At 36.0% G+C, this 26,932-nt stretch overlaps 1 protein-coding gene across 1 annotated transcript; it reads right to left on the minus strand.

Annotated features, from left to right (window-relative positions):
- Positions 1-1,648: 1,648 nt before the first annotated feature.
- On the minus strand, positions 1,649-25,681 carry LOC106050832 (uncharacterized). The gene is made up of 12 exons (XM_013205881.2): positions 25,447-25,681; positions 22,194-22,356; positions 21,525-21,638; positions 17,095-17,324; positions 16,593-16,772; positions 14,987-15,779; positions 8,196-8,315; positions 7,457-7,616; positions 6,021-6,130; positions 4,387-4,563; positions 3,977-4,162; positions 1,649-3,826 (listed from the first exon to the last, which is right to left on the minus strand). Exons 2-12 carry the CDS (start codon positions 22,275-22,277, stop codon positions 3,086-3,088), a joined length of 2,895 nt encoding a protein of 964 aa, XP_013061335.2. The 5' UTR covers positions 22,278-22,356; positions 25,447-25,681; the 3' UTR covers positions 1,649-3,085.
- Between the last annotated feature and the right edge of the window lie 1,251 nt (positions 25,682-26,932).

Here is a 26,932-nt window from a genome sequence, read left to right on the forward strand (position 1 = left end):
AAGTCAAACGCTGGAAAAGTTTTGGGGACTCAACATTGCCCCTTAAACCCTGTTTATCCGGTGCAACTAGAGCTGTGTTTTGAAGAGTTTCTGAATCTATTATATCTTTTGTAAAGTAGGGTTATCCTATGTGTTCTTTTATTTCGTCAGTGATATGCGGTGTTTTTATGAATAGTTCTCAGAAACTATTGATTATCCCCCTTGATTCCTTTCACATCTCAGAATTTACTAGAAGCGGTTAATAATAATAATCTTTATTGTCCATATGGAAATTTGTCTTACAATTTGTGCATTACACCAAACAAAAAACATTATAACTATAAGAAACCCAAGTGTACATTCACACCAGACTCATTCATAATTTACATGTGACAAAGTTTATACCAGATTGTTCTTATTTAATGATTTGATTGCCAGGGGAACAAAAGAGTGTTTGTGTCTGTTTGTCTTTGCTATCGGTGTCTTGTATCTCTTTTGTGATGGTAAAATCACAAAATCCTGACACAAAGGGTGATTGTTTATTTCGAAGATCTTGTTAGCTTTTTTATAGATGTTTGTCTCAAACAACTGCCCAAATGGGGTTTGTTTTTTGTCAATGATTTTACCAGTAGCATTTAGGATTCTATTAAGTTTATTTTTATTTATAATGCTCAGATTGCCATACCAGGCAGTGATATTGAAACTTAAAATATTGCAGATATGAGCGTGATAGAACATAGCTAAGGCCTTTTCGCTAACATTAAACGAGGACAGTAATCGTAATCTTTGCTGCCATTTTTGATGATCTAATCAGTATTTGCAGTAGTACCAAGAATTGAATAAATCACATCCATGTCTTCTATCTTGATAAATACTCGTGCATGTAATCACTTTTGTTGCTGTGAGGCTTAAGATGCTGGGTCTGTCCCTTTGTGTGGAAAAGTAATTTAGTGCTGCATTTAGTCATTCCCACTAGAACTATTTGTGTGTCATTATTGTTGGTCTCTTATCGTCATCTCTCCATACGTCTAGCTGGCTTCAAGGAAGATTCTGTTTGAGATTTCCCAGTACAACCCTGGAGAACTATTTTAATGTCATGCTCAGTTGCCTCATCGTACTTCCCTAGAGGTTTTCTTTCTTCTTTGTGAGAGGCTTGTAGATTGCGGGTTGAACGTTGTCTTCTTGGGACAGAGAATCTTAAGATGTCAATTGCTGTCCGAGAATGAACTCCATCAGTTTGATCTTCTGTAGTGCTCTATATAAGGCTCTCTAGCCAGTGGCGTAGCAAGGATTTGACATCATTTGGGGGCCTGACCTCTTTGGGGGCCCCTGCAATTTGCTTAATATTTAATGTAAAAAACAATTTCGAACACTCATTCAGGCCCCCCCTCATTTTCAAATTCTCCCAACCCCTTGCCCCCCCCCTTTCCCTCCCTCCACCACCCTAGCCCTATACCACTGGCTCTAGCCGCAACTAGTTTTCGGTTCAGATACTAAATTCTGATTTGATATGGGAGTTACTGTTTGTAGATATTATATTATTACATGTTAATTAGTAAGATTAGTCTCAATTATAATATTTACCATTTTCTTGTATAACATTGTATGCTGTCATGGAATTCAGATCAGGTTATCTTGATAGTGTAAATATCATAAATACAAAGTATAGTGTAGCTGTGGCTTCATTTATTATATTATAAACATGCTAAGGAAATATAATACTAGAAATAATTGTATTTACAAATACATTTCTCAGAAACTATTGATTATCGGTCTTGGTTCCTATCACATAATGTAGAATATTACATAGATTGGTTACGTATCTCCTGTCACTTTCATAGAAATAAAATTTTAAAATGTTTAAGTAACTTTTACACATAAGTTTAAATATTAAAATAAAGTATCTAAAAGAAAACTAAATAAGAATATATTTTAACCCTTACAATAATTATATTGTGTCCGAACAAGAGCTGCACAGAGAGGAGACAGCAATAAATACATAGATCAGTTAACAGCATAAAAGTGCATAAACCAAATCAAACCACATTTTATATAATAATTGTATTTAAAGTACGTATCAGTCAAGGGTCATCACATCTCTAGCAGACGTTTCAATACCTGGCCCTGATGTTTAAGACTCACCATCAATTGTTATTGATATGTCAGGGCTAATGTAACATTGTCACAAACATCTTATTTCTCCAAACTAAACTTCTGTAGAATCAAGTTGATGGACTTGCGGGCGATAGTAAAATATTTAAGCTTATAAAATTCATGAAATGTTTAAGCATTGAACTCTTGCAAACTTTCAACAGTTTGATGTATTCCACTTTAGGTGGGAGTCAAGAGAAACTCCAAACCACCAACTGAAATATCACAATCACTCTTCAGCTAAACCCTTAAATATATTGAGACAAAAAAAAGTGGAATTTAAAATAATACATTATAAAACAATTTGGCAACTGGGATTCGTCAACATGTAAACTAACAAAATCGTACTGACTAAAAGGTAAAATGTATATAATAAAACAAAAGTGTAATCTATAAAACGTTACTATAAGTGTATATCTTCCTAAAAAAAAGTCATGTGTACTAATGATCTACACTTAAGATGCTTCTTTATTTCAATTATGCATTTTCCGGTAGCCAAAAGAAAAACAATTTACATTTACAATAACTTCAGACATTATAAGGATGAATTAATCTAACACCTCGCATCAGAGAAACCAGAGTTTGAATTTAAAGGTATTACATACAAGTTGAAACAATTTATTAACTAATAGTACTTACTTTTTTCAAAATAATAAAATTTGTGTCTCGTTATTTCAATATAATTCGTCAGTTCGTCATTATGTCACGAAAATACAGAATAGTTGTCTACAAAATGTATATAAAATAATGAGGTACATTTAGTTCAATATAAAAATAGACAAAAAAATGTATCATACAGACATTTGAATATTACCAAAGATTAGTCATTAAATAGAGAACATGACTAAGATTAATAAACATGTGTATTACTATACAACATTACATAACAGATATAAAGCATTGCAATGTGATCTAAAACTTTATAAATTTTGATAGGTCATAGGTCATACAGACATCATCGTCTGCCAGGTTTTGGTTTATTATCTATCTGCTCTGAGTAACGCCGGTCATCGTTCTCTAGTAAGGACTCGTACTTTTTTACTTTTCTGGCTGGAGAATTCTCCTTGTTTGTTTTTAAACTTTCTTTTCCTGCACTATTCTTAGAATTGTTTCGGGCTAAACCTTGATTCTCCTTGTTTTCAAACTGCTCCCGTCTGGGTTTCTTGTCTTGTCTTGAATATTCCCTTTGGGGCGTTCTTTTGTTGCTTGGATCCCAATCATCTGAAGGGCGTCTGTTCCTTGTGGTCTCAAATGGGTCCTTCTGTTTTGACTTCTGTCCAAGTTCGTCCGTGGATTCTGTTTTCTTCTTTTTATTTTGTTTTGCGCCTTCTTGATCATACTCGTCATTAGAATCCTGATTTTTAGGTTGGCCATTCTTTTTGGTTTTCAATGGCTTCGCCTCTTCGATGGTTTCCAGTTTCTTCCGTGGCCTGTTCTCGTCTTCCTCCTCTCTCGGATTGCCGTGTTTAGAAGTCGGAGTCCTGTTGGGATTCCAATCATCCTCAGCGGCTGACTCCCCAGAGAACTCATCAGTTTCTCTTAATGCGGGATCGTCCTGAAGTTGTTCCGATGCTCGGCTTTCAATTCGTTGGCGGCGAGGGCTTGGCTTGGTCTTAGCCCATTTGTTATTGCTGTTCCAGACATCTAGGGGGTCAAGGTTTTTGTCACCGTAAAACTCTGACACCATGTTGTTACTCTGGATAAAATAAAAAACAGATTTATAAAATGCTAATAGCTTCATAGGCTTCACAATTACATCAATAAATATGATTAAATTTCATTTTCATTTCACAATTACTAGCTATGGAATGTTCGTTGGTCGAAACCTCGTCAAAAAATTACGTACCCATACATAGAAAGTTCCAGCACCCGCACTGCACATGCGTACCAGGTGCTTGTTGGTCTGGGACAGGTAGTTCTCTGCGTCCTTCATTTGACCTTTCTTCAAATGAACGATGTCCGTTCTTCGCATTCTGCTGATCATACTGTTACGTCCCAAGGTCCTCATGGAGGACTGTATGTAACTCCAGTCCTGTTTTGTAACAGAAGTATATTGTTTATCAGCTATTAAATAATGTGATATTCAAGTGGAGAACAAAGGTTTACATAGAAAACCAACTTTAAAACATCTTAAGTGGAAACGGTCGTAAGAGGAGACGCTTAGGTCAACAGACCTCCGTTGAGATGTTTAGGGACACAGTCCTTTGAACTGAAATGTTCTGTCAATTTCAACAAATATTGTGTAAAACTATTTACCTGAAGCTTTGACCTTGGTTCACCCAAAATTCTAAACGTGGCCTTCATGACGGTGTGCACTAGAGGGCGTGGTCTCTGGTAGCTGTGTATTTCTGAGATGGTGGCTTTGTTTAGGGCCAGAACTTTGTGCATATAAAGTCTTAGTCGTCTAAGCTGTTGCCTGGTCATTATAGCCTCCTGTTAACAAACAAAAGACACTATTACAATTTAACGTTAAAGGTATGAACGTTTTTTTAAATCATGTCTGTACTTGTTCAAGTAATCTAGTGAACGAAACATTCATATTTGAGTTGTCATCGAAAAAAAGTTTCATTTTTAAAGAGCATTTTTCCTTTTTGAAGCTGATGACTTTTTGTAAGAGAGATAACCACATTTTTTAATAGCTAATGAATTATTGCAGAAAAAAAACATTTTCTACTCCGCCCTAATTCCCTCCCTCTCCCCAATAAAAACCATACTGGTTAAACGTGTGTGTCTACTCATTATATAAAATTCTAATTTGGTGATGTTAATAAGTCAACACTCTGGCTGGCAAGAAGGAAGATCTCCTCAATGCTGTGAAGAGACAAAAGCTGAGCTGGTTCGGTGATATGGTAAGACATGACTCACTGTCAACAGTCAATCTTCAAGATACAGTAGAAGGAGCACGAAGAAAGGGTCGACCCAAGAACAGCTGGCTGGATCACGTCAAAGAAAGAACCAGCCTCTCTCTTGATATCCTGCTTAGAACAGTTGCTGATCGGGGAAATTGGAGAAATTGTCTTAATCCAACTGTCACAGGAAAGTGAAGGGACAGATGAGATGAGGTTAGATAAGATACAGACATTGAAACATTAAAAGACATGTGTCTAGACTAGACTATTAGATATGGCTTAGAAGATTTTAGTTTCATGATAGGCCTATAGATCCAGACCCAGAAACATAAAAAGACAGTAGCCTAAACAGATTTCTCCAAAGACAAAAAATTGCAGTCACTCTTTAATGACGACATGCGGGAGTACCCACTGTGATGTTTGTGTTTAAAAGATATATATTTTCTAGACCTCCAGAGCGAATTTAATTTTAAGTTTATTATATTTTGAAAAATCATAACGGTCAAACCAGGGTTGTTGTTTTTTGTGTGGCCTACCAGCTAGTAATTTTGTTCTAATAGATATACACAAACTGTTAAACTTCTAGAAAAATCGTTAGAGCCGTTTTCGAGATCCGTGTCCAGGTTCCATGAAGAGTTTGCAAAGAGGAATTGTAAAAGAGAAGAAAAAAACGTCCAGTATCAAGCCCACGACATTTGCGTTGTTCACGCGACTATCAACTTCGCAAACCATTCAAACTACCAAGTGTGAAATTTTAGCCTCAAATAAATGGTTCAATTTTTTAATTCGACTTGTTTTTGACTAGTGACCTTTGAATTTTCACTTGGAAGAAAGTGTAAGACAGTGTGAGTCAATAGTAAGGATTAAAAATAAAAAATGTCAACATTTAATAGTAACATGTTTAAACTCTATGATTTAGTGATTGGGGGGGGGGGGTGAAGTAATCATTATGATCTCTATTCGATTGTTTTTTCTGATTCCAGAAGAAAATGTTTCATGAAGTTTTCAAAAGTCATAGAAAGAAACAAAAAAGAGTCGTACATTCATTTCCTTGGTGTCAATCAAATCTAAGGCCACAGGAGACTTCTTGGCACTTTCAATAGCATAATCAAGTTCTTCCAGTTTTCTTTCCAGTGTTGCTTTTCTTAAACCTTAAATAAAATCAGACCTAATAAACAACATGAAAAATATTTGTAAATAGTTTTTTTTTATCAAATTCCCATATTATATAAACAGGAATGCTCAATAATTACATAATCTATTTACGTCAAGTAACTCTACATTATGTCAAAAAGTCTTTCAAGTGAGCCCTGAACAGTCCAGTTCTTCTATCAATGGATTAATAGTCCGCTGTTCTGTCTACTTAAAACGCTGCACAAAGTGTTTCTCCTGTCCATGTATTTTCCAACACTTGACTGAGTACAAAGAAAGAATGGACTCGATTGAGGTAATTCCTGTTGAAGCCATGTAAAAGCGTAAACCGAATTGAATTTTAAGATAATTCTATTTGGACAACTGTTCACTGTGGGGCCAATTAGGTAGCTTTTTTTTTCAACAGTCAACAAAAAACGTGAACGCAAAGAAATCAAGAGTCTAATACATCTCGCTTTTGCTCTCGGTTATATGTCCTTTGTCAAAAACAGTGTTTCTTTAGTTATAAATAGTTCTATAAATTACAGACGTTTCTTGAAAAGAGAAGAACAGTTCGTCCTACGTGTGGCCCTATGTTAATCTATTTGTGCATGATAAATGGACACTTAAACTCTGCTAAGTTGTTGGTTTTCCTGGCTGATTCAATTCTCTAATGGCAATGGGCGAATTTTTCCCCAGCATATGGAACAGGAGTGTGGTACTATCCTTTGTGTTTTTCTGTGTATTTAAATTGTATATTTTGTGTTTGTAAATTATGGTTCAGTGTTTTATGTATTGTCGCTACTTTACTTTTTAGACTTCTGTTCTGAAAATGTAAGAGATTATACTAATGTTGGTCTAAGGTTAAATTGGTCAGACTAAGGTTAAATTGGTCTGGCTAAGGTTAAATTGGTCAGACTAAGGTTAAATTGGTCAGACTAAGGTTAAATTGGTCTGGCTAAGGTTAAATTGGTCTGACTAAGGTTAAATTGGTCTGGCTAAGGTTAAATTGGTCAGACTAAGGTTAAATTGGTCAGACTAAGGTTAAATTGGTCTGGCTAAGGTTAAATTGGTCTGGCTAAGGTTAAATTGGTCTGGCTAAGGTTAAATTGGTCTGGCTAAGGTTAAATTGGTCTGGCTAAGGTTAAATTGGTCTGGCTAAGGTTAAAAAGCATTTTAGTTTTATGTTATTGTATCCCGGAAATGTTCAAACTCACACAGCCATTACCAACATTTTTTTTTTCTTTATGCAAGACCAAGAACTATTTTGTTCATCTAATATAGCACTGATGTTTTCTTCCAGAGACTCGAAGAAAAGCCTTATTAAGTTTTCTTCTCAGACTTACGTTGGAGATGCAACTGGTAGAGTTTGTGTCTTGCTCTGGTCAGGTCTCCATTGTCAGGGAGACCATTTCTCTCAAAGTCCAACATGGCGCTCTCTAGTCTCTCAATGTCGTTCTTCTGTGTGGCAGCGATCAAAGTTTTTCTCAGTCTTTCCTCATCGTTCTGAAATGGAGTGAGAGGACTTTGGTTCAAACCTATTTCTTGACATAACGTAAGGCTTTACTTTGTCTTTTTCTTCTTTTTTTTTTAGGAAAGCATCAGATTCTTCAATAACTATTTTACTAACGTTTTCAGTTTTAAAACAACATGAATCGAAATAGATCATGAAATTAAAAAAAAAATAAGCTAACATAAGCAACAAAAATGTATAAATAAAATTGTGTTTTATGTTGTTTAGTTTTTATCAAAAGCTTTGAGAATGAAAGATAAAAAAGAAAACATTTTCAAACTGAACTACTATTTAAATGAAGCACTGAACAATGGTTTTAATTTTAACAAGTTATGAACAAGGTATGTGTTTGTCGAAAAGTAGTGCTTGGTTTTATTTCAGAGTTTTCATGGCCAATTGTGTTTTTAGAGACATGAAGGTTACATTGCCAAACGTATATCATTTTGATGTTCAAACCTAGATTTTACATGCTGAAATATATATACCTTGAAATAGAGCATGAGTTACTTGAGATTTTTAGAACTTTAAATTTTGTTTATTGGCTATAGTTTCTCATAAAATGGGCGGGGTACCTTGCTAATACGAGGCCGTGGCGTGACAACTGCTGTCTTTTTCTTCCAATTCTCATCCACCAGGAGATAGTTGGCAACTACTGTAAAATCTCGCGTGGCACCGTCTGGACGGACAGCTATCTGTAAAATGCAAAACACATTTCTGAATAGTCAACACATAACTTTTTGTAAGACTTCTATTTTGTTGGTGTGATCTTTATAGAAAGAGAAACAGAAACTGATTGAGCGACTCATGTCTTTCTCAATTTACTTATCCAAAATAATTAAATACAAAGAGGCATAACTAGTATAAACACACTATAGGTTAATCCAGCTTACTTCCCTTGTGTAACAAAAAAAAAACTCAGGCATTTATTTGACCATATAAAGAACAGAAAATGTAAAATGATAAAGTATAAAAGTTCTCCATTTTTTCCACATTACATAAGTAGACAAATATATATATCGTCCGCCTCTAACGCTATAGGACTAATTTATGTTACTAAACACACAATCTTACTTAGGTACTGAACTGTAGGGCTTTCAACTACATATAAAACCTTAGTATTATTCTACACCCTATCCTCTGGATCCGATACGTCAAACGTGCAGTCAAGGATGACTGAAAATTATGCCATCAGGTCCAAAGGCTTGCTCTGAATCCCATGTCAGAGGCACTGGTCGTGAGCCTCCGCGTTCTTATCTCGTCTTCCTCTTATCTTATATATTACAGACGTTACTTTAAAAAAGAAGATGATTATGTCCTACGCGTCATGCATTTAGTCATGCATATTAACCAATAATCTAAATTCCTGGCTGGCTCAGGCAACCCATTCCATGCTCTAATAGCACTAGGGAAGAAGGAGTATTTGTACAAATATGTCCTAGCATATGGGATGAGGAATGTGCCTTTATCTTTGTGTCTTTATGAATATTTTATTTGATTTTGTTTTTGTATTTGAAGATTATGGTTCAGTGCTTTATGTATGATTGCTACTTTACTTTTAAGTCTTCTGTCCTAAAGGCTTTCTAAATTTAGTGATTTTACTAAAGGTGTTACTCTAGTCAAATGGGAATATTCGTTTGTTATGAATGTCACTGCTCTATTTTGTGTCTGTTCCAGTTTCATGTTTTCTTGAGTTGGGGTGTCCCAAACAGAGGATGCGTATTCTATTATTGGCCTAACCAAGGTTAAATAACATTTTAGTTTTATGTTTTTAATTGATTTATAGAAATTTCCTCTAATAAACCCTAATGCTTTGTTTGATTTTTTTTTTATAGTTTCATCAATATGGGGATTCCATGACAGTTTTTCATTTATTATAACATCTAGGTATTTTGCGTTTTTAGTCTGTGTTACTAGTTTACCATGAATAAGATAAGTGGAATTAATTTGTTTTAGTTTTTTTGTTACTCTTAATAACTGACATTTTCCTGGGTGGAAAGACATGCTCCAATTTGATTTCCATTTCTGTAATTCATCCAATTCTCTTTGGAAATCTCGTGTTTCAGTGTAAAAAAACAAACGCGGACGTATTTTTTTTTTACACTAAAAGTCAGATCTGCGAAATTCAATGAACCACTTAAGCTCCTATCGTACAATTTGTTCTTATACCAAAAACTAAAGAGCATATTTTCTTTTCTAAGTAAGTTGTTTGGCACGATAGCTACTAAAGGTCAATTGGCAAATGAAAGCTGCTGCGACTGGAAACATTTTGGTAATACAATTTAGCAGCGCGAGTATCTGTCAATCACGTTCAAATGTTTGCTTGTAAAATGTTTTAAATGTTTCGGATGTTCCTTCAGAGTTGAAGATAGTCCAAGCCTCCCGCAGGACGACGGGGGGTGGGGGCGGGCAGGGTATGAACCCGGGATCATCGAGACGACCGAACAATTTAAGTCAAGCGCAAACGGCACGGCCAGGCAGCCATCCATGTCATGTTAAAAGCTTAGATGGTAATTAGTATCATATAGATGCCATGAAATATTGACCAACAGGCCCTAGTTTATGAGATCTGGTCTGTTTTCAAACCTGACAGTCAAAATGGAATCTCCTATCGCGTGGCACCCCTCAAACGCGGGGCCTGGGGCGGTTGCCCCACTTGCCACCCTCTAAGACCGGTACTGTAGGCTTGGGTTTTATTCTTAATAAAGGAATGAGGACTATTTAAACAGCAACTCTGAGAGACCGCTTCTAACGAAGCCACATACAAAGTAGATTTTGTAATGATATATGTAATAGACTTCAGTAGTTTACTGTTTTCATACATTTTTTCACTTGAATTCCAATGATAGTTGTATGGTACCGTGGTGGGTGAGTGGCAAAGCGCTTGGCTTCAAAACCGAAGGTCCCGACTTTAAATCCTGCTAAAGACTGGGATTGTTAATTTCGGATTCTTTAGAGTGCCTCTGAGTCCACTCAGTTTTAGTCGGTACCTGACATTAGTTGGGGAAAAGTAAAGGCGGTTGGTCGTTGTGCTGGCCACATGACACCTTCGTTAACCGTGAACCTTTACATCGTCTGTCTCAAGAATCACAAAGTCAAAGGGAAACTCATATAGCCATTTATTATTATATATTACAGTTATAGTAATAGTAAATGTCTAAAAGATCACGGATTATGTAAATATATTTTTTTTAAATAACTAATACAGAGCACGAGGTCAGTAACTGTTCAAAGGACTTTTAAATAACAACACAATGTTTTAACATTGAATGTATAGGCTATGATTTTGCTTTTAACTTTTATCTGGTCAGATGTATAACAACTATATAAATGTTACATATTGTTAGTACTGTAGTGATGACGGATGAGGATAGAAGTAGCAACGTATATCTAGCTGCCAAATTTGTCTTTGGCCAGCGTACTGCGTATACTTTCAGGAAAGTGCTGTAATTTGAGTGCTCAACGTGCAAAGCACTCATGATATGGTCATGGGACTGTCCATAAACTGGTGATAATTCCGTGGTATTATGAGAAGACCTTCGTGGACTCAGTCAGAAAGGTTCCAATACAGTAAGCCCGTTACAATGAGTCTATGGTGAAATCGGTCCAGTAGAGTCCAGTACGCGTGTAGGATGAGACAGTAGAGTTCAGTACAGCAATACAGTTATCTATAGAGAATCTGTTATACAGATTGGCGTTTTGCGCTTTCAATCGTGCAGAATTGTCAAATATTTTTTTAGACTCAATAAAGAATCGCGCTATTTGGGACCAGAGTTGTCAATATCGTTAGTTGTGTCATATGGTCCAGTGCCAGCAGAGAGCCAAATAGAGAAGGTACAAATATGTTGCTCTAATAGATTAGACAGACAGACAGACAGACAGACAGACAGATAGATAGATAGATAGATAGATAGATAGATAGATAGATTAGATAGATAGATAGATAGATAGATAGATAGATAGATAGATAGATAGATAGATAGATAGATAGATAGATAGATAGATAGATAGATAGATAGATAGATAGATTAGATAGATAGATAGATAGATAGATAGATAGATAGATAGATAGATAGATAGATAGATAGATAGATAGATAGATAGATAGATAGATAGATAGATAGATAGATAGTTGTCTACCAGCAGTATGGTGCTACAAGTCAACGACCGTCCACAACAGTAGGGCACATTCAAAATCCCATTGGGGCACTCGGATAATCTAATCTTTAAGTCGATTGAACTCTTTAGAATTATAGACTATTTTGGCTAGCCTTTTTTTCTACATTCAGAAACAAGAACACTTACAAGCTACTCACAACTACCGGCAGAGTGAAATTGGTTTTGAACTAGAGATATTTATATGTGATCTTTCCAATTCGTGTTTGTGTTTGAATAGAGATCTAGTAATCTTACACCCTAAAAAAAAATTCATAAAAATGTTTGTTTTGTAAAATGTTTTAAATATTACAGTAGTTCCTTCAGAGTTGAAGATAATCTACTTCATAGTCCAGGCGTGCGGGGGGGGGGGGGATAATAATTAGACAACTAAGATGACCCGTGCTAAAAAATTGTCCAAACGAATGTGATGAGAAGTGGACATTGGTCATAAACAGAGTAATTAAACGCTGCTTTAACGGAACACTTCCCATTTTCGGAGAATTAAGCGGAACCCTTCGCTTGTTTTTTAGTTCGGATTATTTCCCATTTGTTTAAATTAAAATAATAAGATATTAACCGTATCCTTAATTTATACATTTGTCTACATTAAGAGAGCAGCATTAGAAGTTATTGAGAGATACAGAAGGTTGGAGGACGATCATCCAAATAAATTACTAACACAGAGAAATAGGAAAAACAACCAAAAAAAGCAAAGGACTCTGATCCAACTTACTGACGAACTAGCCCTAAAACACCACCTACCCAATAACAGAGAAAAAATTACCAGATTTTCAAACATTACACCCGGAATAAACTACAAACAACCAACCATCAAAACACATTTACTAAATAACACCTTAACAAAAGAATCAAATCCACTGGAGCTCAAAGTAGGCACGCTTGAAACAATTGAAAGCTATCAAAAACAGCTATCCATATTTATACAGACGGATCGGCTTTCAAAGCCACCATCAATGCTGGTCTTGGTGCCTTCCTGGTCTTCCCTAACAATAAACACTTTGAGATAAGCGCACCCTGTGGTGATTACTGCTCAAACTTTCAAGCCGAAATTGAGGCAATTACCATAGCATTACAGACAGTGGAAAACAAATTATATGAAGGAGTACAATCACCATCAGATATTGTTGTCTTTACAGACTCCCAATCTACTCTGCAAGCACTTAACAGCAGCACCTCAAACAGCCCAAGAGAGTTGACAACACTAATAGTGATAATCCATCAGATGATATCAAAATTAAATATCAATATTACACTACAGTGGATCCCTGGACACATTGGCATCATGGGAAATGAAAAGGCAGATAAGCTATCAAAGGCAGGTTCATCTATGGAACAACCAGTTAGACCTGTTAACTACCTCACCCTAAGGTCAATGTTAGTCAACAATCACACAAAGAGGAGTGGCTTAACCAATGGGCAACAGGAAACACAGGCAGAGCCATGTACAGAGAAATGACTACGCCTAACAAACTGGACAGTATTAACTTCCTCCCCCGCTAAGAACAATCTACAATCTTCCAACTAAGAACAGGACACACACCACTATTAAATTACCACCTGAACAAAATAAACTCCACACAACTCCCCCTTAGCAGACACTGCGCCTACCCCTTTGAAACCGTAAACCATATCCTCTTTGAATGCCACACCCTAATCCACCTTAGGCAGACCCTACTTCCACTACAGCCCAACACAACCAACACCCTGTACAACTGAAGAAAACAGCACACTTTTTTTCCTTGGCACAGCCAGCAAAAGAGCTGACAGCTCAGCAGCTATAAAGCTGGCTAGAAGAAGAAGAAGAAGAATACATTTTTTGTTTATAAATACAAAAATATATCACCGAGAAATTGAATTTTCAATATTATCTAAATGACAGACTGTAACAGAAAAAAATCTTCAAAGTGACATAGACAGATCAGTAGTAGGAATTAGAAAAATTAAGGTTTAATGACCTTGATGGTATTGTGTTCTTGAAGAGAATAACTCAATTCTACTATCTGCAGGGGCATCAAGCCGCTTGTCTCTAGATCTATACTTTGACCTTATTGCAAAGAAATAGACAAAATCCTGCTTCTCACAAACAGGGTGTAGAAAACAAAACTCAACAGAAGTAGTGTACTTGAACTTGTTTTGAAATATTAAAGTTCTCTTCAGACACACTTGACCAGAAATCATTAAATGGTTGGATCTTTGTTTCAAATTAGAGTCAGAATGTAGATCAGTTCAAAGTTCATCATGATGTTGTTATACCTTTTAATTTTTCTTTACCGAGAAGAGCTACTAAAATCAATGTTTCTTTTCCATTGATGATTTACTTAATGACTAATTCATGTGAGGGCCTACGAGTTTTTTGTTCCAATAATTCATGGGACACCTATTCAAGTCTCGGGAGACCCTAGTGATCCGCGGAATATAGTTTGGGAGACACTGCGGTAGACACTTAGATTTATTGCACTGTTTGAAAGATGTCTCTAGCCTAGGGAGCGACATTTTCTTCTTTGTGCTTCTCTGACTAGTCCATGGCCTTCATTCAGTCGTCAATAATGGATCATCTCATAGAAATTAAACGAGATAATTGCATGGGCAATTAGCTATGGTCGTAACGATGTCGCCCACACAGCAGCTTCCACCTCTTAGCGGCTGATGTATACAACAAGTTTCAATACAGTTTGGGATCAGCGGCGACGCAGGCTCTGAGAGGGTCTAGCCTAAAGGACACCGATCTTGATTTCTCCTCAGGATTCACTCCTGAAGACTTTTCCTTGATCGGGTATAGCTGCAAGGCAGCAGGGGTTTAAATTGAACTTTTCTTTCTACTAGATGGGTAGCCAGTCAAGGCTAACATGCCACTTCTGCCCCAAGCTTACTGGTTTAGGAAAGAGTAACTCGCCTTTGCACAATGTCATGTCCTACTTATGCACAGTTAATGGACTTTTTTAATTGAAAAAAAAACATATCAAAACAGCAGAGGTGATATGTAGAAAAAGATTAGATATATAGAGAAATGAAGAATTATAAACTTAGGTGTATAGATTAGCCACACTTCCTAATTAAATGTCATACCACAGAGATGATAAATCCGGTAATTTCCAATTGACTAGAAAAAGATGAGTATTTAAAAATCAGTATTAAAGTTAGAGAAGATAAAATATTTAAAATATGTCAAAAAAACAGATTAGCTTACCTGCAGAGCAAATTCTAAAAGTTCCTCGTCCGGTATTGCCACAGTGACATGAACCTCATCAGCAGTACATTTAGTTGAGAGAAAATCCTCAAAACTTTCTGAACTAACTCGGTTATGAAAAAGTGTCGCCTGGGCCTCCAGTCTTTGTGTACAAGTAAAGGAGAAATGTTTTACCTGTGCCGGTTTCACTAATATAATCCCTGAGTCCGGCACAGGGTCCGATATTCCAAACTGACTGGCCACTGGCTGAAGTCCAAAACCACCAGGTGGGTGCATCGGAAAAGGTTGGGGGTCCCTGCCTACGTCATCGCACTCAATACGAAACTCCACAATTTTCGGGTTGCCTGAACTGACCCCGCCGAAGAGATCGGCCTCGTAGCGACCCCTGACAGGGAATCTGAATATGACAGATTTTCTGGAGTTGGTGTTGACCCTGGCAATAAAGTCTTTTAGGTCCGTGCCCTGGGGCATCACGTCGCTGGACATGTCCTTGTTGAAAGTCAATGTGGCATCCAGCGAAGGATCGGCGTACTCCTGATGGTCAAAGTCAATCACGCAGATGCCGTTGTCGCTGTAGATGATGGCGTTGTACTTCTTGGGCAGCATGAGACCGGAAGTGAAGTAATGCTGGGTAAACTTTGGACTTTTGACGAATTTCCGATGCTCCCATTTGACCTTGAGTAGCTGCCAAGGATCAAGGTGGGGCTTGCAGAAGCAAATGAGTCTATTTGGGTCTATTAAGTAGAAAAACTCGTCGATGTCTGATCTTTTTGTGCCAGCGAGAGGAGACTGTCTGAAAAAACATAAGATCAAAGTTTTAGTTTAACATTGAGAGGTACCAAGTACTTCTCCCTAATAAAGGCTTAAATAGGTTATTTCTTTTATTAACCATACAACAAGACAGGTAAAAAATATATACAATATTTTGTTGAACAGAAGGTAACACTGTTTAGTCTCAAAATTTGGTACCATTCTCCAGGATTTAAGATAAAAAGATTCTTAATTATGGGGCCGTGTATGTTATTATATACAGTAGTTTGAATTTCAGATATTCTTTTCCTAAAAAGGTTGTTTCAAAAGAAAATATATATCATAATCGAAATTACGATTTATGCACGAACTGTGACAAACTCTGCCGCTCCAGAATCGGCTTGATCAGTCACTCCAGATTCTGCCCCGTCTCAAGACGAAACCAAAGTCATTGACTCATCTGGGCGCATCCATTGTCTTCCGAGACAGAAGACAGAAGGAGTCATATATATATATAAGTTTGGGATATTTTTATTTTAAAACATGAATATCAGATATTAGTAACCTTTGGTCATGCACAAGGTCTAACGTTAAAGAATGCAAGTGCAATAGTAAAATATCTGGTAATGTTCATGGACAGTCTATGTAATTACTTAGTGCACACGTAGGGCACATAGAAACATTGTTACGAAGTGCCGTTTACGCAGTAAATTGGTTACCTGATTTAGACCGAATAGTTATCAATAAATATAAACATTTTTTGTTGGGCTCAATAAAAGGATTCTAATGAGCAGCCATGCAGTGGTGGCTGCCTGGAAGTGAGTAACTTCTGAAGCAGGTGAAACAAAGATCTTACTTATTCTCGTCCACTTGTTTCTCTTTGTAAATCGCCCACAATGGATGAATCAGCCTCCAGCCATCTGCCACGTAGACGGCATTCCAGGAGCTCTCCAAATGACTCAAGTCCTGCTGGCCCACTTCATACTTGTCTCCCTTACCTAGACCGCGGATCACATTGCAAGGTATGCCTACAGCTCTGTGGAAAAGAACACTCTAAATAAGAACACACTATATGAGAACACTCTAAATGAGAACACTCTATATGAGAACACTCTATCAACAAGTCAACAAAACTTAAACTATAAGCCGACATTTCACAGCCCCGAGCGCTTCACGGAGTAAAATATAACCTCTCTTAAGTCTTATTGTGTCTTTCTTGAGCTACTTTTCTATTGAAAAAAACAACAACACTTACAATAACACTACAAAAGTGAACAAACGTGTGGCTAGCGTGTGGCTAGCGTGTGGCTAGAGCGTGTTGTAGTCCAACAGTTTCGTTTGTTTCTTGTTCCACTCACCTGCACAACTGGGCCAAAAACGCCGCATAGGAACCACCCCTGGCCTTGATAAGCTTCATGTATCCCCTCGGAGTGTAGGGATCAGTCACGCCGCTGTAGAAAGATCCATGAATGTCTTGAAGGAACAGCCATACCATAATGGCCCGGAGTTTTTGTAGTTCAGTGGTACAGTTGGCGCAGATGGATTTGATCAGGATGTCGTAGGTGTTAGTCCTGTACGTACGAGATTGCTGGGAAGGAAACAACAATGTTTGGAGAAGAAGATGTACACAAAGAAAAAGGTTTGAACACAGACCTATATATATATAATATAGGTCTGAGAGTTTGAACAACTGAATAGGATTTTTTAATTAAGCGAAAAAAAATACGGAACCTAGTGACCGAATGAAATTGGTTTAACATTTATTTAATTTTTTAAAAATTATTTTTAATTTTAACATCGGAACCCTACTGATCGTACAGTCTACAGACGTCCCTTTAAAAAAAAATCAAATCTTAGACATTTAAAAAAAATAAAACATTTATGACATTTTGTTTCATAGCTTCAAGACGACTTTCTAAAAAGTCCGACATTTCTTAGATTTATATTACCTATGCACATCTTTGCTAAAAACTTCCATGTTGCTTTTTTAGGACCACTGCGAGTCTTTAGTTTGGAGATCTATGCTTCGGTTCTATCTAAATACGTTCCATATTTTCACATATAACAGTATGATGTCAATTGTTAATTTTTTTATTTATTTTATTTTGTTTTTGCTTATAAATACCATAAATACCACCGAGAAATTAAATTTTCAATATTATGTAAATGACAGACTGTAACAGAAAAATAAGGAAGTCTACATTGTGACATAGACAGATCAGTAATAAATAACAGATCAATAATTTAAAAAACTGATCAATAATAAATCATGCTTAGATTTTTTTTCAAAAGTATAAAAGCTTTTGAGAGTCAACACGGCACGAGGTTAGGGTTAGGGTCATAAAGTAACAGAAACTTGGTGAAGTAGATCTCGCTTGGACAATGTTTATTAACCCTTGCTTTTTTTTTTTTTTTTATAGATATTCAATACAAATGAAACCTTCACAAAAAAGTTGCTGATATCACAAGTTGGTGAAATAGTGAAGAGCAAGATCCTAAATTATATTTGGTGGGTGGTAAACGTTAAGTCTCACTCAAACACAAATCTATAAAGGTCAAGAGCTTGGTTCTTTCCAGAATTAACGAGTCAGCATTGAGAGCCCCTGAGCTTATCTCTTCCTGAAGTACTACAGCGAACAAAAAACTTTCTTTTTTGTTCTTGGAGGCATTGCTTACATTTTACAAATAACTTTCTTTTTTGTTCTTTGAGGCAATGCTTACATTTTACAAATAACTTTCTTTTTTGTTCTTGGAGGCATTGCTTACATTTTACAAATAACTTTCTTTTTTGTTCTTGGAGGCATTGCTTACATTTTACAAATAACTTTCTTTTTGTTCTTTGAGGCAATGCTTACATTTTACAAATAACTTTCTTTTTGTTCTTTGAGGCAATGCTTACATTTTACAAATAACTTTCTTTTTTGTTCTTTGAGGCAATGCTTACATTTTACAAATAACTTTCTTTTTTGTTCTTGGAGGCATTGCTTACATTTTACAAATAACTTTCTTTTTGTTCTTTGAGGCAATGCTTACATTTTACAAATAACTTTCTTTTTGTTCTTGGAGGCATTGCTTACATTTTACAAATAACTTTCTTTTTTGTTCTTTGAGGCAATGCTTACATTTTACAAATAACTTTCTTTTTTGTTCTTGGAGGCATTGCTTACATTTTACAAATAACTTTCTTTTTTGTTCTTGGAGGCATTGCTTACATTTTACAAATAACTTTCTTTTTGTTCTTTGAGGCAATGCTTACATTTTACAAATAACTTTCTTTTTGTTCTTTGAGGCAATGCTTACATTTTACAAATAACTTTCTTTTTTGTTCTTTGAGGCAATGCTTACATTTTACAAATAACTTTCTTTTTTGTTCTTGGAGGCATTGCTTACATTTTACAAATAACTTTCTTTTTGTTCTTTGAGGCAATGCTTACATTTTACAAATAACTTTCTTTTTGTTCTTGGAGGCATTGCTTACATTTTACAAATAACTTTCTTTTTTGTTCTTGGAGGCATTGCTTACATTTTACAAATAACTTTCTTTTTTGTTCTTGGAGGCATTGCTTACATTTTACAAATAACTTTCTTTTTTGTTCTTGGAGGCATTGCTTACATTTTACAAATAACTTTCTTTTTGTTCTTTGAGGCAATGCTTACATTTTACAAATAACTTTCTTTTTGTTCTTTGAGGCAATGCTTACATTTTACAAATAACTTTCTTTTTTGTTCTTTGAGGCAATGCTTACATTTTACAAATAACTTTCTTTTTGTTCTTTGAGGCAATGCTTACATTTTACAAATAACTTTCTTTTTGTTCTTTGAGGCAATGCTTACATTTTACAAATAACTTTCTTTTTTGTTCTTGGAGGCATTGCTTACATTTTACAAATAACTTTCTTTTTGTTCTTTGAGGCAATGCTTACATTTTACAAATAACTTTCTTTTTGTTCTTGGAGGCATTGCTTACATTTTACAAATAACTTTCTTTTTTGTTCTTGGAGGCATTGCTTACATTTTACAAATAACTTTCTTTTTGTTCTTTGAGGCAATGCTTACATTTTACAAATAACTTTCTTTTTGTTCTTTGAGGCAATGCTTACATTTTACAAATAACTTTCTTTTTTGTTCTTTGAGGCAATGCTTACATTTTACAAATAACTTTCTTTTTGTTCTTTGAGGCAATGCTTACATTTTACAAATAACTTTCTTTTTTGTTCTTGGAGGCATTGCTTACATTTTACAAATAACTTTCTTTTTTGTTCTTTGAGGCAATGCTTACATTTTACAAATAACTTTCTTTTTGTTCTTTGAGGCAATGCTTACATTTTACAAATAACTTTCTTTTTTGTTCTTGGAGGCATTGCTTACATTTTACAAATAACTTTCTTTTTTGTTCTTTGAGGCAATGCTTACATTTTACAAATAACTTTCTTTTTGTTCTTGGAGGCATTGCTTACATTTTACAAATAAGGTTCGATCCCTGAGAGGGTGCCTCTCCAAGGTTTCCAATTTAGTGAATTGGGAAAGGATTTTTATTTCTCTTCTTTCATCCAGAGAGATCAGGGCAGCGGTTTCCTCCATAGCTCTTATGGGTGTTGGTTTGATTGCTCCTGTCATTATCCTTAGATTAGACCAATATTTTGAACCTTGTCTATTTTTCTTAGGTTGGTTTGGGCTGCTGAGCCCCATGCTGTGGCACAATATTCTAGTACAGGTCTTACATAACTGGTATAGGTCTTTTTCAGGATGTTGTGATTAGCTCCCCAATCTGTGCCAGCTAATTTTTTCAAGAGGGATAGTCTCTGGATGCCTTTACTCTGTGTTTTATCTATTTGGTTTTTCCAGGTTAGTCTCGGGTCATAGGTGACTCCAAGATAAGTAGGGCTGTTATTTTTTTCTAAAGCTTCCTTATCTAGTGTTAATTTTATTGTTTGTTGTTTTGTTTACAGTGAGAATATGGTATATGTTGTTTTTTTTTGTGTTAATGGACATGCCCCAGTCTTTGGACCAATTATTGAGTTTATCAAGAGCATCTTGTAATCGAAATTTAGATGTTCCTACGTATTCTTCTGTGCTAATTAAGGCAAGGTCATCTGCGATCATCTGCGATCCCTTTCTTTGTGTATGTGTGTTTGTGATTTGTTTGAAAGTGTGAGTTTGTTTATGAGTGTGTGGCAATCAGCTATAAGCTTAATACGTTATATCTCACGAGGCCTTATATTTATAATTTGTAGACACTCCTGAAGTAAGCCGAAGTAATGCAACAAAACCCTAAGTTCAAAAAATGTCGCTAGAGTGGGTTCTGACTTTAGGTCAGAAATCTGTTTGATATTTCACTAAAAATATCCAATTTTTAAGTGTCTTTTTTAATGAGCTTATTAAAGCTGTATTAAAAATAGGCTTGTCAAAACTTGTATAAAAATGGTGGTGTACATCCGCAGATAACACTACCTTAATATTAATTATTTAAGCCTTCTTTATAAGAGAAGTTTAAACCGCCTGGCTACCTATCAAAGAGGCAGTGTTGTGTTTATTAAGCGCCTAAAGGCAGCATGGAAATCTTCTCACAGATACCCCCTCCCCCACTGGTCCGCAAAAAAGACTGAACCATAGCGCTTTGAAATGAAAGTATCGCTATATAAAAACTAGATAGATTTAAAAAAAACAAGAACACATTCATGACCATATGTTCCAACTATGTTCCAACTATGTTCCAACTATGTTCCAACTATGTTCCAACTATGTTCCAACTATGTTCCAACTATGGTGGCAGCTTTCTTGAACTCACCTGTTTTACTCTTGTGTCGATAGCCGTGTAGTCCGAAAGTCTGTAAATATCATCCTTGGTGTTGGGTGGGGGTTCAGGTGGGGGATACCTAGGGTCAATGTCAGGGACGTTAATCTGAAAATAGATTTGTAAATGCCTTGCTGTGTTATAAGAACATCGATTAGAAAATGATTTATTAATGCAATACATTGTATATGTCTAAGTGGAAATTTATTGTTCTATTTTTCGCTTACTTCATCAGAGATACATTTATTTTGATCCAATTGGAAATTGGAACAAATCAAAGTAATACGCTAAAGCACGTAGGGCCTACATCAAATCGTAGCTTATCACTCATGTATGACGTTGTTTGTATTGTATGATGTCACAAGAGATAGACCAGAACGTTACTGTTACCTCTAGTGTATAACATTGTCTTTGGTAAACAATATTTATTTGTTTTACCTTGTGTTGTTAATTCTTCCACTGTTTATAATGGGAAGTGTGCACTTGTACAAACAATGAAGTTCCCTTATTTACATAATTTGAACTCGATCTATACACTCAACTTCCCGTTGACCCTGAGCTGGTTCCTTCCCTTGGGAAATGAACACGCTGGCTTCATTTAAAAAGAAACAAAATGTCATGAGGGGACAGCAGATCTACGAATAAAAATAGCATTACACTTACAGGCTCGATAGGTGGGTTATCATTTCTGGCCCCATTGCTTTTCTCCGCCACTGGCGTGGAGTCCTTCGAGCTTCCACATCCCATTTCAGAGGCGGAACGCTGGACAGAGGCGTTAGGTCAATCTCTTGGTTGCTTCACCCATCACAGCAAATGTGATCGATCTCTAGCGGTGACATGCAAATAGAATCAAAACATGAGCATAGGATTAGATTCTATAGATTTCTCCCTGAGATCAATGTCAATTATTGTAGTCTTTGCTAATTAATTCTGTAAGTGCGTGAGTTCTGGTGATAGATATTTATCTTTCCTTGTACCCAGTCGAAAAAAAGACTTATGGGTCTACTTTCTTATGGTTAAAAGTTAATCAGTGGCTAACACAGGTGTATTACTACGCCAATTCGCTGGCGGATTAACACATTTTCAACATTGGGACTACATAATATGTACAATTAATATGTTAATGTTAAAACTGCAAAATTAAAATGATAGTATCACATGTTTGTTCTTTAACTCTTGAAGAAATCATGACATTCAATCAATTAGATGTCTGTTTAACAAATTAACTTTTAATAAGGATCGTTAACAAATATCCAGTGCGATATCAAAGTTAAGACTCATGATTTAATTGCCACGCGTTTTATCTCGATGTGTATAGTTTCTATTGGTTTTGTGTTGGCAACTTTCATGACTACAGGTAGTACCAATTAAGTGTAGGATTATGCATTGTGATCATTTTGCATAAGTAATGATCTTGTGGTGTTTTCTTTCACCCTCATATCAGATAACACACACACACTGAAGAAAATTAACAGTAAGTAACAAAATGAATAAACTACAAGCCTTTATATAGATCTAAGTCAACATATTTTCAAGACATTACATATTAAAATATAAACAACCAAACCAAGCTATGAACAATTCACTCATAGTACAGCCAGTCAGTTTGACATGAATGGATTCCATCTTTCACGTGTCACTAAGGTCATACAGTATTCACACACCTATATGTCGGTCATCAGTGCTGTTATACATTTCAAGTTTCTTTTTAATTGACCGCCCCATGACCACACCATGACGACACAATGACCACACTATGACGACACAATGACCACACCTTTACCTAACCATGAACACACCTAGGCAACACTATAACCACACTCTGATCACACCATGAACACAACATGACCACACCATGACTGCACTATGAACAAGTTATGATCACACTATGACCACACCAGGACCACCCCTTGACCGCAAAATGACCACACCATGACACGCCTAGATGCCAAATACATTAAACAAACCAAAAGTGTAAACTGCATTAAATGATCCATAAATAGCTGTCTGTTTTGTTTGACTTTCATATTCTATTGTTCGAATAATATAGCATGTCTCAAGAGTACTCTCTGTGGACAGAGTTGAATGAGGGTGCCATGTAGTCAATACTGCTTCATACCATATTTGCTAACCACAAACGATATCCGGGTAACCATTGCATTTGGTTCAACACTCAATCAGGGAAGTTCTGTAGCCCTCATCCTAAATTCAAACTTAAATCTCTCATTTTGTGAACTTTATCCCAGCACTGGAATGACAATTCTATAAATAGTTCTACACTAAACTAACTCTCTAGTGGTTAGATTATTGACGACACCCATCCCTGTGGAACACCTTTGATTTCACGTTTGATGGGCTCACGGGCTCACAGTACATACATTGAGCGACCAAACTTCCAAATGTACGAACTACAAACCAAACAGTGAGAAGCAGACAAATGTTTGACAAACAGACAAAAACTTTATCAATAAAATTATCTGTGCGTACACTAGAATGTTCAGTGTTTCAATAGGCTGACTGACATTGTATCGAACTATTCTAGCAGTAGAGAAACTCGGTAAACTCGTATCGCTTCGTTTGAGCTTCTGTTTTGATTTGGGTCGTTTGGTAACGGCCTCTGACCTTTGAACCTCAAAGGAGCTCGTGCTATCAAGCATTGATATATAACATAGACACACAAAAAATCTCATCTCGCTACAAAGAAAAGTTTCTTGACACATTGATAGATCGTTCGATCAAGTGCTGTTGGTGTGCATTGAAAAAAAAAAATATTGAGAATTAATTGCTATGTAATAAATTACCAACATGCTATGATATATTACACTGAAAATGAATTAAAGGATAAAAAAAATACAGCTTTTTAACAGTAGATTTAAAGCCACTAAATAATGACAACGGTTAATTTCTTTTTCAAAAGTACTTTCATCAACAAACATATTCAGGCTTACAGCAAGAACTACAAATTTCAACTACAATTAAGTCTACATTCTAGCTTAACGCAAACAAATATCAAATATCGTGTGACAACTTTTATACATCCCGGGACCAGCCATACATTTACGTGGTGGCTGAGTGCGTGACTTCCGAACCGAGTTCGAATCTTGGTGAAGTCTGGGACTTTGAATCTCTGCAACGTTAGGACGCCCCTGAGTCCACCCAACTCTAATGGATACCTGACTACCAAAGACGGATGCTCGTTTTGCTGGCCACATGACACCCTCGTTAACGGTCGGCCATAGAAACAAATGAAATTTACATCATCTGCCCTATACATCGCAAAGTCTGAAAGGGGTAGTTTACTTTAAAAAATTAAAACTATAACTAACCCAAACTTTATCCCAATTAACCAACAACAGTTCTTCTACAGTAATAGCACCAATAGTTCAGAAAAAAGAATTCTTTAAAAAAATAACAACACATTCTAATCTTTATTTTTAGTAAGTTTAAACTGGAACTGACATTTTTTTAAAAAAAGATTTAAATCAATTTAGACTAAATATCATATTCTGAATGTTTTTATTACAAAAGAACACAAATATATCCCTCTAGGCACTCTTTGTACACCATTACGTATCTACAAAAGTCCTTAGAACATTATAGAAATAATATAGATTATCTCTAGCATCGGAACCAGTCATAACTGAACTAACACAATGTGTTACATAGGATTTTTAATGTATAACTTATAGTTTATTGCCATATACCCTTACTAGAAAAACCTATTTAGTAAAGATTTAGAACTGAATATGGAATAATCCATTCATATGCTGTAGGACTTGTACCGGAACATTCTAAAACGAGTAGATCTTTAAGAATAGCAAGAGATCACATGCATTGAATACAGCTTTCCGTCGCAAGGAGAAGACATCAAGACATGGAAACAAAACACTAAACAAACTAACAAAGTAAAACGTACCTCTTCTGTCATCAATATCCTCTGACATACTCACTGGTGCATCTACATCTAGAGTTTGATAAGGATACTTCTCAACATAGTGAGACAAGCAAGACAGTTCAACTTTCTAAGACACTTTATCTTTCTAAGACACTATCGTTCTATCCCACTAGATCGAAGCATAACTCTTTCCATGTCACTCTCTTAAGTTTCAAAAGCTCTACAAACTGTTCTAGGTACCTAACAACCAGAGTACTTTCCCCTTTCAATCTTACGCCCCCCCCCACTCCCCTCCAGCCCCTCTCGTTCTATTCTCCCCCTCCCCCCTGCCCTGTGTACACGGAGGTACACACATACAAGTATTTGAATGCTAGTATCACAGATACTTATCAATGTTTAGCAAAATACATTTCATAAAACGGAACGCCACACGTACAGCAGACCCGAGGCGTAGAGCATTGAATGGAAGCAAATTACACATAGGGTAACTCCGCCCAAAGGTACACGATCGATTTAAATCACTGAGCTGTTATTGATTTTCATTTTTTTTTGTACCCCCCCCCCCCCAGTTCCTGAATAGTTTTGGATATATTTGGATACGATAAATCGGCAGTAAAAGTTTCCCTTTAAAACATGTTTGATTCATCCAGCCTTTAATCGTTTCTTCAAGCTTGTCTTTGATCCATCAAGCCGTCAAGCATTTCAGTTTGTTCTCTAGTCTTGTCTCGAGTTACTAAGTCCTGTTAATTTTACTCTTCTACAAAATTAATTTTTTAAATTTGTTTAAATAATTTTTTTTTACATTTTTTTTTTAATTCCTACAAAATCGGAGCGTTTTTTTTTTAAGTATTTCAAACTAACAGGTTATAAACTGAAAATATTTAAGAGCCTTAACACCTGTGCAATAAGTTCAGTTGGTTGTTTCCTTTTTATTTCTCTGTATAAACTTGGCAATTTTATAAATTGGGAAAAGATACATGCCAAAATATTACAAGCGACTCAAGATAATAAAATAATAACCATGACCTGTTGCCATGGTGACAGCTACCAACACAGAAAGATTTTATTTCCAAATGGACGAGTTCTAAGCCTTGAAGAATTCAAATGCGAACACATCTGCAGTCTCGTTCTCTACTTTGAGAATCATTATTTCAGTTCTGTAAAGGTTGACTTCTACAGTGACCTTCTCTAGATGCTGACTTACGGGTCTTCAAAACTCAAAAGTGACCTACTGTAAAGGCTAACTTATCAGGCTTCAAAAACGACCTACTCTAAAGGCTGACATATGAGGCTACGAAAGTAACCTACTCTAAAGCCTGACCAACGAGGCTTCAAAGTGACCTAATATAAGGCTAACTTATGAGGCTTCATAGGCGATTTAATGAAAAAGCTCAATTATGACCTTCAAAAGTGACCTACTCTAAAGCCAGACCTATGAAGCTCCAGAAGTGACCTATTCTAAAGGCTAACTTATGAGGCTTGAGAAAATTATTCATTGACAAGTGTT

This window comes from Biomphalaria glabrata, chromosome 1, assembly GCF_947242115.1.
Source record: "Biomphalaria glabrata chromosome 1, xgBioGlab47.1, whole genome shotgun sequence".
NCBI classification, from domain to species: Eukaryota; Metazoa; Mollusca; class Gastropoda; family Planorbidae; genus Biomphalaria; species Biomphalaria glabrata.

Bases quoted from the DNA above. Each gene is read 5' to 3' on its own strand.
- LOC106050832 (XM_013205881.2), bottom strand. From the start codon at position 22,277: ATGGGATGTGGAAGCTCGAAGGACTCCACGCCAGTGGCGGAGAAAAGC. The intron at 17,325-21,524 runs GTGAGTTCAAGA...TTTCCTTCCCAG, and splicing joins TCGACACAAGAGTAAAACAG to CAATCTCGTACGTACAGGAC. The intron at 4,163-4,386 runs GTAAATAGTTTT...GTTACAAAACAG, and splicing joins AACCAAGGTCAAAGCTTCAG to GACTGGAGTTACATACAGTC.